The sequence below is a fragment of the Lactuca serriola genome, chromosome 8 (genome assembly GCF_051521515.1).
Source record: "Lactuca serriola cultivar US96UC23 chromosome 8, Lser_US96UC23_V15, whole genome shotgun sequence".
In the NCBI taxonomy this organism is placed as follows: domain Eukaryota; kingdom Viridiplantae; phylum Streptophyta; class Magnoliopsida; order Asterales; family Asteraceae; genus Lactuca; species Lactuca serriola.
Genome location: NC_136415.1, coordinates 275,459,887 through 275,473,162, shown reverse-complemented (window position 1 = coordinate 275,473,162; position 13,276 = coordinate 275,459,887). Strand labels below are relative to the sequence as shown.

The 13,276-nt window shown below is 35.4% G+C and overlaps 1 protein-coding gene across 1 annotated transcript; it reads left to right on the top strand.

Moving 5' to 3' along the window:
- Positions 1–2,198: 2,198 nt before the first annotated feature.
- Positions 2,199–4,982, top strand: LOC145069029 (proteasome subunit beta type-5-B). Its single transcript, XM_079016006.1, has 8 exons — positions 2,199–2,331; positions 3,001–3,126; positions 3,232–3,361; positions 3,915–4,021; positions 4,128–4,262; positions 4,362–4,465; positions 4,565–4,665; positions 4,768–4,982. The coding sequence occupies exons 2-8, from the start codon at positions 3,010–3,012 to the stop codon at positions 4,893–4,895; spliced, it is 822 nt and encodes a 273-aa protein (XP_078872132.1). The 5' UTR covers positions 2,199–2,331; positions 3,001–3,009; the 3' UTR covers positions 4,896–4,982.
- The last annotated feature ends 8,294 nt before the right edge of the window (positions 4,983–13,276 follow it).

Genomic DNA, 13,276 nt, shown 5'->3' with positions numbered 1-13,276 from the left:
TAGAGCTTTTGGAAACCTCCAACTGATAAAAAGAAACTAGATAATCACTGCTTTGAAATATTATTGTTTTAAGTATAAATCTAGGGTTTCTGGGATTATCAGGCAACTATATAAAGGGGAATACCCCTTGTGATTTTCGGCTTAACCTTAACCATAAAGATAATTCAAAAAAAATTCTCTATTCTATCCCCTCTCTCCTTCAATCCTAGGGTTTCCTAAGTTTTAGGTGTGAACCATTAGAGGCGGCCATACTTTTGGAGCTAGTTTTTTCAAGGAGACTACAAAGGGTATTTGATTAGCTTGTTTCAAATCAAACAAGATGTATGTGGTTCTATTCATGAATTTGATTCATATGGTTTATAGTTTTGTTTTATAAGTATGTTGCTACTAATTGAGAAAAGACATAGATCCATTAGGTTGCATGCACCCTTAAGAGTTAAAGTGAAATTCTACATGTATAAATTGATTGTTTCCTAAAAACCCCGATACCATCGTCATCATCACTACTGATATTAATATTTAATTTGTTTCACTCTTTGTAGCATCCATGTAAGTTAATCTAAAAAGTTGTGATGTTTTGTTGCAATGTCAACTTGCTTGTCCCTTTCAAATGACCCCATAAGTTCATTAGTAAGGGCAATACCATATAACTTTTTAATTTTTCCTAACATAAGCGACTTCATCCTCACGGGCTGACAAGTGATCTAACGAAGTTGTTTCATCATCGTCATTATCACTTGTATTATTTTTAGAATTGTCATATTCATTTTCACTCTTACCACACATCGTCTTCAACCACAAGGTCTACCTCTCCAAGAAACTCTGTTAGATCTTCATCATGGTGATATATATATATATATATATATATACATACATACATACACATACATACACACATACATGCTTCTAAATCTATAAGCAACAAAATGTTTAAAATCAACATCATATTTGAGTATTTTTAAACCCATTATGTAAATCTTTTCCAGGAACAACATAATATACACATGAGCACATCATTATTGTTCCCTTCTTCATAAGATCAAAAAACTATGTGTATTCCATGCTAGTGAAATTAGTATTCTCAAGGGTTAATGTCTCCCCACCTTCATAATAACCAAATGGCCCAAACACGAACAAACCTTTGTAGTTTATCTTAAAGGAAACAATGTTGTTGATGAAGAAGATGCCATTATGTTAGAAGAATAGAAAAAACCCTCTTTAATAACAATTATATGTATATATAACAACTATATATATGTATAACTGAAGTAAATATATATGTATGCTTCAACCAACCCTATGAAAGTAAGGATGGCTGGTAATCCATCACAGTCCATCAAAATGCGACAAAATTACACAAATTGATCACAATTAGAGACAATATATACCTTAGGTTCACTTTATACAAGGTAATCAAGCATAATTTTACTCCTTTAGCACATATTTGCAATTTTTCATTTTGATTTGTAAACTGTTTCTTGAGGGTATCGATATGAAAACTTCTTGCAGATTATTTGAAGTAGTTGGATTATGATAATGATGAGTTTGATTGTGGTTATATGAGTACAATTATCATTACGAACCTTATCATGTTCCCGCTTCTGTTGATCATAGAGTCGATCTTTCCTTTGAATATTGATGTGTTATTTGTGAGTCCATGTTAGATCATTTGATGTCTGAGTTGTATCCTTTGATGGTTGAGTTGTTATTTGTGAGTCCACATTCGATGCTAGTTGATATCCATACAAGTAAAAGTTTTTAAAAGAATAAATCGATAGTTGGTTACCAATAAATGTTGTTAGGGAAATTGTTAGAAAAGTCCCAATATTTTTGGAAAAGTTTCAATTTAATCCTTTTTTTTGAACAAAAAATTCCAAATTATTTCATTGTAGACGATAATATGCTATTTCATGTTAAAAGAAAAAATGATTTTTTTTTTGTTAATTTGAGCCAAAATGAAATAATCGAGACTTTCTGTTCAAAAAATAAATTTTAGAATAAAATGAGATTTTTCCAAAAATATTAAGACTTTTTTAACAATTTCTCAATATTTCTCAGTATTGTTATAATGTTTCTTGGCCCTAAATAAAAAGTTTCAAATCCATGGGCCGAACTCAAATTTAATACTGGAGCCGCGAAAATGACGAACTTATTTTAATGGGCTGTACTTATTGGATCCACATGAACCGGGTCAGAACTCCGAACCCATCGAGAGTCGGATTTTAAGTTATAGTGTTGTTCAAGAAATCACTCCTTCAAATACTCTGATTTGAGTTTTCTCTCTGCTGAATCAACGTATTAACAATCTGGTCTATTCTTTCCGATTTAAAGGTATGATCTCGACTTAGTTCTTCGACTTCCATTTGCTCTTCAATTTAGCTAGGTAGATTGCTGTATGCATTTTCTTTGATCTCGCTCAGAATCAGGTCTTCATAATCTAGGGTTTGTTACGAATTGTACATTTTGTTGTTAAAAACATCACTCCTTCAAACCTGATATCATGGATGTAGCAACGCAATTGGTCGGGTTTGAGTGACGGTTTCGTTAACCCATTAGAAAAATCGAAGGAATCTGGAGCAGCGGGAGAAGATGTTGAGAAAGATGTACGCAGATCAGTCCATCTTCTACACAATAGGAAACGTATTTTCCTTAGGGTTGTTTAGATGTTGTGCAGCGAAAAAAGATCAAGGGGAGGGGGTTTAGGTAAAAGGGTTGAATGGGATAAAGAAGGTAAACAGAAACGTGAGGGAGCGTTTGAATTGATAACGACTCCCACTTATCCCATTAAGCCATGGTTTAAGCATTTAGTATAAAAGAAAACTACCTTAGATATCTGTACCCCATAAGTCTTTCATCCATTTAGCCTACTGAATCAAAAACAAACAACACCTTAGTCTCTACAGATATCATGCACTTTATCCATACAGTTGAGGAGAGCATGAAATTTGTGTATACTGATTGTGAACTAGAAACCTTACTGATGAATTTTGATGTGTTTAGGTGGAAATCATGAAGCTCGACTTTAGTGGACTAGAATCAAGTGCACCACTCTATGGAGGAAGTGATGACTTGCTTTCTGATGGGCTCTCAGATGCCCCTTCATTTGACCTTCCAGTTACATCAGATGTGAGTTTCTTCACAGTTCTTGCCTTTTTCTTTTTTTACCTTTCTGCTAGATATTAAGTGAATGTATTTATTGCTAAAAACACTACATCAAATCCTTTGCTTCAGTTTGATGGATTTCAGAAGAATTCTATCCAAATGGTAAAACCAGCAAAGGGAACAACCACTTTGGCTTTTATTTTCAAGGAGGGTGTGATGGTTGCTGCAGATTCCCGAGCTAGCATGGGAGGCTATATATGTATGCCTTTCCACTTCTTCTTCTAACTTTATAGTTTTCTTTCCAAACAGCAAAGAAAAATTGGCATAACTTGTTCCCCAAGTTTTTTAGACATACTTATTTAGATGTTACCCAGAATAATTGATGTAGTAAAAGTGGAAATATCCCCAAACCCAGGTTTTTTTGTATGTTTTCTCATGATTTTATATATATAGACAAATAGCATGTTTTAACTTTTTTTTATGAAATAATCAAAACCCTTTTTTTATTTATGGCTTTGGTTTTGATTGGAACATTTCTCCAATGGAATGATATGTTGTGCTATAAAATTACTTTTTATCTTCAATAACTTATTATTTTTCAAAAAAATTGAAACCTTCTACTAACTTATTATTTTTAATTTTTTTAGAAGTAAGTGGAAATATCATTTGTTATAATTTTATTCGAGATATCATATGCTGTTTTTATTCATTTAAAATTTTATCTTTACTTGATCAATGATTAATTATGACTCGTGATTTGAAAGAGCATTAACTAGTCTAATATGCTCTTTTAATTTTGTTTTTTTTTTCAGCATCTCAATCTGTGAAAAAAATCATTGAAATTAATCCGTATATGCTTGGTACTATGGCTGGAGGAGCTGCAGATTGTCAGTTTTGGCACAGAAATTTAGGCATTAAGGCATCCTACTTTCATTTCTTTATATCAAAATCACCTTTTTTACTTATCAATTTGAATTATTCTAAGCAATATTTGAATTTTTTTATTATTGTTATTTAAATTTCAGTGTCGTCTGCATGAATTGGCAAACAAGAGAAGGATTTCAGTGACAGGCGCCTCAAAGATGCTGGCCAACATTCTCTATTCTTACCGTGGCATGGGTTTGTCTGTTGGGACAATGATTGCAGGATGGGATGAAAAGGTTTATATCTATATATAATACCCTTTATATGTATATGATGAAAATATTAAAAACGAAGGGCAAAATAGTCATTTTACATTTACGTTACTTTCTTTGTAGGGCCCTGGTCTGTATTACGTAGACAGCGAAGGTGGACGCCTCAAGGGAACAAAATTCTCCGTTGGGTCTGGCTCACCGTATGCTTACGGTGTACTTGATAGCGGGTGAGTACTCCCCCCTCTCCCTCCACACACACACACAAATATAAATAAATAAATAAATTAATTCCACACCTAATTCCATTCCTTTTATGTGAAATTTAGGTATCGATATGATATGTCAATTGAGGAAGCTGCTGAGCTGGCGAGAAGATCCATTTATCATGCTACGTTCCGCGATGGAGCTAGTGGTGGTGTTGCCAGCGGTACTCTCTCTCTAGATTTTTACTTTTTATTTCATTTGGGTTTTATATTTATATTTTTATATTTATATGGATGATTTGAAAATATTGGTGTTGTTGTTGAAGTGTATCATGTGGGGCCGACTGGATGGACAAAGCTATCGGGTGATGATGTTGGGGAGCTTCACTACTCTTACTATCCGGTTGAACCTGCAATTGTTGAACAGGAAATGACTGAAGCTGTAGCTGCTTGAGTTGGTAATTTGTTATTAAAAAAATGTTAAGTTGAATGTATTCTCTTATGATTTCACAAGTTTAAGATGACATTAAGTCTTTTTTTATTTCTTGCTTACTAGATTTGAGACTTTTTTCTTGTTTCTTTATCTCAAATATTTGGTCTCTGTTTTTGCTATAAAGTTATAAACTTTTAGCATCGGGTGTGGATGCCGAATGCGAAATGGCAAAATTTTCGACCATTTTGCATCGGTTGTCAGCAAAGTGATACTTTTCATATGTGAAATGGTCATTAAACATTTCAATTAAGCTTTAATTGAGGCAGTAAAATACTTTGAGATGTATAGATTGTAGTTATTAAACTAAAATGAAATAAAATTTGTACACATGTTAATATGAATATTAGGGATGAGCATAAAGTCGGTTTGGGTTGGTTTTTGGCTAAAACCAAACCAAACCGTAGAAAGTCGATTTTTCGGTTTTTAAACGCATATAGGTTCGGTTTTTACATGGGTTGGTTTTTCAGTTTTCCGGGTTGGGTTTATGGGTTTTTGGTTTTAAACCGTGGTTTATGAGCTCCTGTTATTTTTTTTTTAGTTTTTGGGTTTAAACCTATTGAAAATACGTTGCGATAAATAGTATTGTATTTACTTTAAATATATTAAAATGAAGAGCACGAATTCTAGTCTTATAAAAACATAAAAGTGTTCAAAAGATCAAAGTTTAATATCATTAACAGTTTGTTGAAAACAAAAATAAAGTATTAAAGAGATAAAGTCTAAAGTCTAAAACTAAAAGTTTAAATCATAATATAAATAATATATATGTGGGTCGGTTTGGTTTTTATGGGCGGTTTTATACGTCAAAACCGAACCAAACCGTTATTTTTCGGTTTTTGTAAAATTCAAACCTAAACCGTTGGTTATGTTGGTTTTTTTTTTTTCGGTTTTCGGTTCGTTTTTTGCCTATCCCTAATGAATATTACTTTTCCTAGGTTGGGGAGCTATTATTGTTTATATAAATGTTTTACGTTTGAACTTTTTAACGAGTTGCGCAAAATTAACAAAACAATTAACTCAATAAATATTATAAACTTAGAACCCAATAAAATAGAAGTCATCCAAAATGAAAAGACATAATTGTGCTGCAGTTGTTATGGACACAGTTTTGTAGTCGTTAGATACATGATGGCTTGACACCACCGATTGTTTTAAGTACATGCTTAAAAAAAGTTAAAAAACACCCCAATCTCCTATTTTGTTGTTTTGTTGAGGCAATCCCTCAACATAACAAACATACCGAAAGGCTTTGGCGATATGCTGGCATTTCTCTAATACCGGATGCGATTTAAACGCCGATTTACTTTGAAAGATGATATAATTTTTTTACTTTAATTTGTCAAATCACAATCTGCCCTATAGTAAGACCTGTCGAATTTTGTACCAAAACGTGGTTACTAGAAAAAATATATACCAAGTAATAGTAATCTGAGAAATATTTACCAAATAATAATAAAATTATATAAAAATAGGTTTGTGGCCTTATATTTTAGTTAGAGAAATTAAATTGCATTCTATCTTTTATCCTTACAAATATTCCTACACAAATAAATTATAACAAATGTCATTCCATATTTTTTTAACTATCTCAATTAAGAATATATTAGAAGTATACCAAATAAAATCAAATTAAATGGTGAAAAGAAGACACTTAATGGGTATGAAAAATTTTAGGCGGATGCAAATTAATTTCTCTTTCAGTTAAAGAAATCAACGAATAAATGATGCCCCCAACATTTTTCCGTCAACCTTTTATTTTATTTTATTTATTTATTTCTCTCATCTTTCGTATTCACTGTTTTCTCTGCCGGAAATTTTTTTTCTCCTATGTTAAATCTTACATTTTGCCTGATAAAATATATACCTTACGAGCCTGGATACTACACGTTTTCAGTGCACACATCAACACTGTTTCATCTTAGCTTTCGGGAATGGTGTCAATAACACAATCAAATCCGCCTTAAGACTACCAGGAGTGGAAGGCAAAAGACGCGTGGGAGCTGACGTGTCAGCCCCCTTCACGCGTGAACACCGCCCCACCTTCTGGTGGGTGTCTTGTTCTGTGGAGTTGGAGATGGGCGAAGACGCATGATTGATTGGGGGAACCTTTTGACCGTTGCGCTTTTTGAACGTTTGTAAAAAAAAATTTAATTAATTAATTTATTACTAACAACCATTTCTCTCTCTCTCTCTCTCTCTCTCTCTATATATATATATATATATATATATATATATATATATATATATATATATATATCAACATATTTTTACATTTCAAACACACAACAAACTTTGAACACAAACACATATACTCTCATTCAAAAAATACACTTTCCTCCATGGATCCAAACCAAAATAACTCACCCACCCCGAACACCCCAAACACTCCAAATGATCCGTTAGCAAACATCGGCTATATGCAATTGTTATCATTCTCCGTTCAACAACCTCCTCTATTCACCAATCTTTCATACCACCCACACTACTACCAACAACAACCACCACCACAATTTGTTCAATCCCAATTTCAACCCTTTCAACAACAACCTGCTCCACGATTTCAACCCTAAACTTCCCAACATCCACAACCAAGTTCATAACCATCTAAAGTAATCTCAACCCGTAAACCTCGACATTGAAGACGACGACGAACGGGTTCAAGAAACACAACCAAGTCGTAGAAGGCAAAAAAAATCAAAAGATTCAACAAAAAAGAAAAATACCCAATGGACCGAGGAGGAGGAGGCAGCTTTAGCTGATGCTTGGATTGCCATATCATAAGACGGGGATGTCGGCAACGCGCAATCGGGACAAAGCTTTTGGAATCGTGTTTTAGACCACTTCCACGCGTTATTAGGAAGGCAAACGAGCCGGACATATGATTAAGTCAATGCTAAATGGCGCGATCTTAGAGCGACGTGTACCAAATTTAACGGCGTATTTGACAATCTAAAAAATATGCATCGAAATGGTAGCAACGATTTCAACATTTTGTCAACGGCATTGCACCAATACAAAATTACCAACAATGGTAAACCTTTTGGCAACCAAAAAGCGTGGGAAGTTTGTCGCAATGACCCAAAATAGGTCCTTTATCCGGAAATGGCGCATTTGGGATCTACCACCGGTTCCAACAAAAGGCCGAGAACGTCCAAGTCGGACATTGGTGCTAACCTCGACCTCAATGATGAGTTCGACGCCACCGAGGGGGAGGGTCCGTCGGACGTCCATCTTCGTCGACCACCGGGTAGGGACAAAGCGAGAAAGGGGGCTTCGTCAAGTGGGAAATCAACCAACGAGGACATATTAGCGGAGAAAATCGAAAAAACTCTACATTTTTTAGAAAAAAAATTTGATTCAACAGAGGAGCAACGCCGGCGACAATTGGCACTCACCAATCTTCAAATCGTAAACACAGTGCCAGAACCAAATCTCGACCCGAAATTTAAGGGTGTTTATGAAAATTCAACAAAAAGTTCTTGTCCAATATCGCAACTAGATTTGATGTTTTTTAATAGTTTAGGTTTAATTTTCTAAGTATGGATTATGTTTTTTTAGTATTTTAGTTTTAATTTTCTATGTTTTAAATTATGTAATGTGGTTTTAATTAATATAAAATATGTTATTTATTTAATATAATGTTAAAAAAATAAAAAATAAAATAAAAAAGTAAATGTTGTTAGTGGTGACCATTTCCATAGTGGAGTGGGTTGGTGGTGAAGGTGACGTGGCGCAGAGGTGGCACCACTTTTCCGGTGAGTTTGTAGTGACCACTCCACATAGCCTAACTGATATCTAAATTAGCATAAGTAACACAAGAACACTTCCATTTGCAATCTTAACATAGTCGCTCAAATTCATCATATGATTAACAATCAAATTCTCTTGTAATTTAATATTCTTCAATGTTAGAAATCCATCTGATGGACAAAAAAGAGGTTTCCGGTGAAGAAGGGGAAGGAGGAGGGAGGCTAGTAGAGAGAAAAAGAAAAGTTTGATAGGGGATGTTTTCAATTACGAGTTACAAACTGTCACCAAAGTTCTCAGTTGACAAATGGCCATTATCTTCCTCCCATGGCGCCATCACTGGTCCACTTCTTCCTCATCGCATCTCTTTCTACAGGTGACCATCAATTGCCATCTCCGACTTCGACTTCCTATTCCTGTCTCTGATAGATACCCTTTCAATCTCATTTAACCCACTAGCGAAAAAGAGGGAGAAAAAGAGATTCTTCCATTTTGCTTGAAGAGATAACTAAAAAATCGCACAAGTCGAAGCAGAAAACCTCCAAATCCTCCCGCCCATTAGCCCCTCCGACTTCTGTCAATATCTAAACCATCATTCGTCGAAACCCTTTGATAAAACCAAAATCAAATCCAATTTTATGTGTGTGGTCACCATATATACTTATCATTGATAATTAAATGCCGGTTGTAGGAGTTGTGGTTGATGGAGATAAAAAGGGGATGTGACGGGCGTTGATCGGCGATGGTAGTGGTTGTGGATATAGAAAGAATGCAGAGAGGAAGAAGTAGTGCATATAGCCAACAAGGAGACAGGTGACAAAGCTTAGGGCAATTTGGTAAATGTAATATGTGTTTGTTTTTAGTGTTTTTTAATTGGTAATAAGATGCCCATATCAAAATATTAAAGTAAATAACACGAATAGTTCTCGTACAAACGTCAAAAGATGCGTCTAATCTTTATTTTTCAAAAATTAACTTCAATCGTCCCTTATTTGGTTAAAATTGCACATTTCATCTCATTAGTTTAAATCTAATCTATCTTGCCCTTGTTTATTTTCTTTTGGTTTCTTTTTGATTTTTGATTATTTTCTTTTTCTATTAATTATAATATATGAAATATGAAGTGCCCTCATCCTTGCACACCTCTACCCCCATTTAACACGTTTCTCTATCTTCATTTCAAAATCTCACCTCATAAGATCCAACCAATGGAGTTGTATAATCTCTCCGACGAACACTCTCTCTGCGATCATCTCCAACCCATATTCGTCGGGAACAACCTCCGTTTTACACTCCCACCACCCCTCACCTCTACCCTTACATCACCCACTCGACCTGCTCTCTTCCCCCTTCCTCTAATCCTACTCCTTTCATCATCTTCGATTACCCCAATTTGCATCTTCCACCTTCGGTTCCCAAATTTGAAACATGTAACCTAAATGGTTATAGAAATCAAGAAAGAGAGTGAGATGGGATGGGAAGAAGATAGGTGGCGGAGGAGGAAAGGAAGCAACATAACTGTTGCTGCTGGTGGTGGTTTTATTCACCCGTTTTGTTCACCCGATCTAGTTAGTTGTTCTCAATCGATCCACCGTCTAGGGTTTTAGACCGAGCTCCACCATTGCCATCATTCACAGATCATCTCCTGTACACCCGCATCACCATCGTCACCTGTGCGCCACCTAGGGTCGAAACCTTATATCTGAGGCGGTGTTATATAAGAGAGACGAGTGAGAAGAATCCTGAGGATGCAAGTATGAGATCAGAAGATATGAAATAGAAGAGGAGAGTGAAATAGAGATTAAAGTTGGTCAGTGTCTTAGAGTCGATCACCTCTGTTTGAAACTAAAGATTTATTGCAGTTGGTCGGTATGGATGGTGAAGGTGGATAATTAGATATGAGATGTACCGAAGAAGAAGGGAGGAGGGGAACGAGTTATCAAATGCGTTAGGCCTATTTCTTTTGTAAAAAGGACATAATAAATATTTTTTATTAGGGAAAATGACACATAGGCCCTATGAAGTTTCTAGGGTTGACCCTTTTAGTCACTTAAGTTTTTTCGTGACTTTATGAGGGAACCAAGTTGTGGGCAACCTGTTCTTTTAGTCCCCTTTACTTGTTTTAGCCGGTTTAGAGGTCAGACAAAAATTGGGGCCCTCTCTCTCTCTCTCCCACAGAGAGTACCATCACTAAAACACAATCACCCTCTTCATCTTCTCTATTTGTGCCTCCCACAAACCTTAAACCCCATAATCAAACCACATAGTGGCTGATACAATAGAAAATAAAAAACAACCCCAACAGAGCACTAATCTATCTAAAATTTGTCTAAGAAACAGATAAATACAAGTGTAACGGAGTGGTGGAGCAATATAATCGACCTCAATCAAGACCCATTTAGAAATGGTCTTTTTATGTATGGAGGGATGAATCGTGTAAGTTTTAAATTAACGAGGGATGGTTTGAGTTAAGTTTTAAAAATAGGGTCTAAACATACGTTTTGACTTGCATGAGGGTCGATTCGTGTAATTTACTCAAAACATTATGTTTAAGTAACTAAATTTGAATTTACGAATTAATTGGTAAATAAAAATTCTAATTACGATCTGGTTAAAAACTCTAACACTAAGGGGAGTGGTAACACTCCTAACACCTTGCCACATCAACTTTTTGAGTGCCACATCGTTTTTCTTAATTTAGCATCTAGTCTTAGCATTTTGTAACGTCCCAAAAAAAGTAATAAACTTTTCACTGAAAGTTAATCAAATCATCCACCAAATGTTTCAAATTCCAATACCAGACCATAATATTCAAAACATTAGAGTATAATTATTCAATTTGCATAAATCATGAGGGAGGATGCTGTGCCATCACACCGGGTCATTCCCTTTCGAATCGGAAGAACCTGAAACCATAAACATAAAATGTAAGCAAGCTTAGTGAGTTCCCCAAAGTACCATATTCCAAACATACAAATATAGGCCCCGTCTTGGGGTATATTTCAACCCAGTAATATGAAACTTATAATGTCAAGGGCCAGATCTCAGTCTTACATACAAATGTTGTGGGCCACCCTATGATATTTCCTTGTAATGCTGAGGGCCAAATCCTGGTCTTACATACAAGGGCCATGGGCCACCCCCATGGTCTTTCTTGCAAGTATCATATTATTAGGTTGAAATACACCCCAAGGAGGGGCCCATATTTGTATGTTTGGTATGTGGTACTTTGGGGAACTCACTAAGCTTTGTACTTACAGTTTATGTTTATGGTTTCAGATACTTCCGATGTAACATTCATAAAATTCATAAAAAATTTAAACTTTTTCAAACATCCAAAAACCACCATTTATTACAAATTGTTTTCAAAATAGTTTGTCATCAGAGTAATCCCAAAAATCATACCATAAAATACGAGGAAGTGTATGATCAAGCCTTCGCCTTTCCACGATCATCAGAGGTACCTGAAACATAATCCAAAACTGTAAGCCCAAATCTTAGTGAGTTCCACCAAAATACCAGCACCATATAAACTAGAACAATATCATAAACTAAAAGTATGCATACAGAGCCTTTAGCCTGACTGGATCGCTCACAGAACCTTCAGCATGATTGGACCGCCTCACCGGGCCTTCAGCCTATCTGGACCGTTCTTCGGGCCTTCGGCCTGACTGGTACGCCTGGTTGGGCCTTCAGTCTACCTGGGCCGCCCTGGATCTGTTAGCCTTCAGCACACAGCAGGACCGCCTCAACCCACCCGCCATCACATAAGATCACATAAATATCAAACGCTAGCTAGCATATATAATATGACATCCCCAATTTCACGGCCAGAAAAAACCGATTTGTTTATGCTTTGTTTTTATAATCAAAGTAATCGTTTAAAGAAAATTGTTAAGGAATTTGTTCCTAAAACAAAATATGATAAGAATTTATCAAAACGTTTCTCAAAGAGAATGTATTTTCATAATATAATGAAATCTCGAAATGTCATGTTCCGATACAGACACATAAGCATAAATAGAACTTACATTTATTTACACTAATGATTTACATAAGCATAAGCACGAAGTCGCATCGTCACCAAGGATTTACTCAATAGGCACGAAGTCGCATCGTCACCAACGATTCAATCTACCCATGTTCTACCCAACATTTTTGTAGATATAAATACAAACACAGTTTAAATCATTTAACACCCGTATAAAAACATCAATTCCAAGCCCATCTCAAATAGAAAAATAATATATAACACATAGCACGTATTTCATAGTTAATACTTTATATTTATGTTTAAGTAGAAAGGAACTATACACTCACATGATCAGAAGATGATCGGACAACGCTACGACTTGTAGAAGTAGTATTCTTCGGTGAAACCAGGAGATCTTCACAAAAATCGGGCTTTTCACGGGCAGAGCTTCGGCTCGGAAATGTAACTTCTCGGGATCTTTAGGGCTTCGGGACTTGCTTAAGGGCTTGGGAATGATATTAGGGCTTCGGCGTATTTCTTGCACGAAAATCGAGGCAAAATGGGAGAGAGAGAGAAGAGAAATTAGCAAAGAAACTCGGCTACCCTAGCAAGGTATTTATAA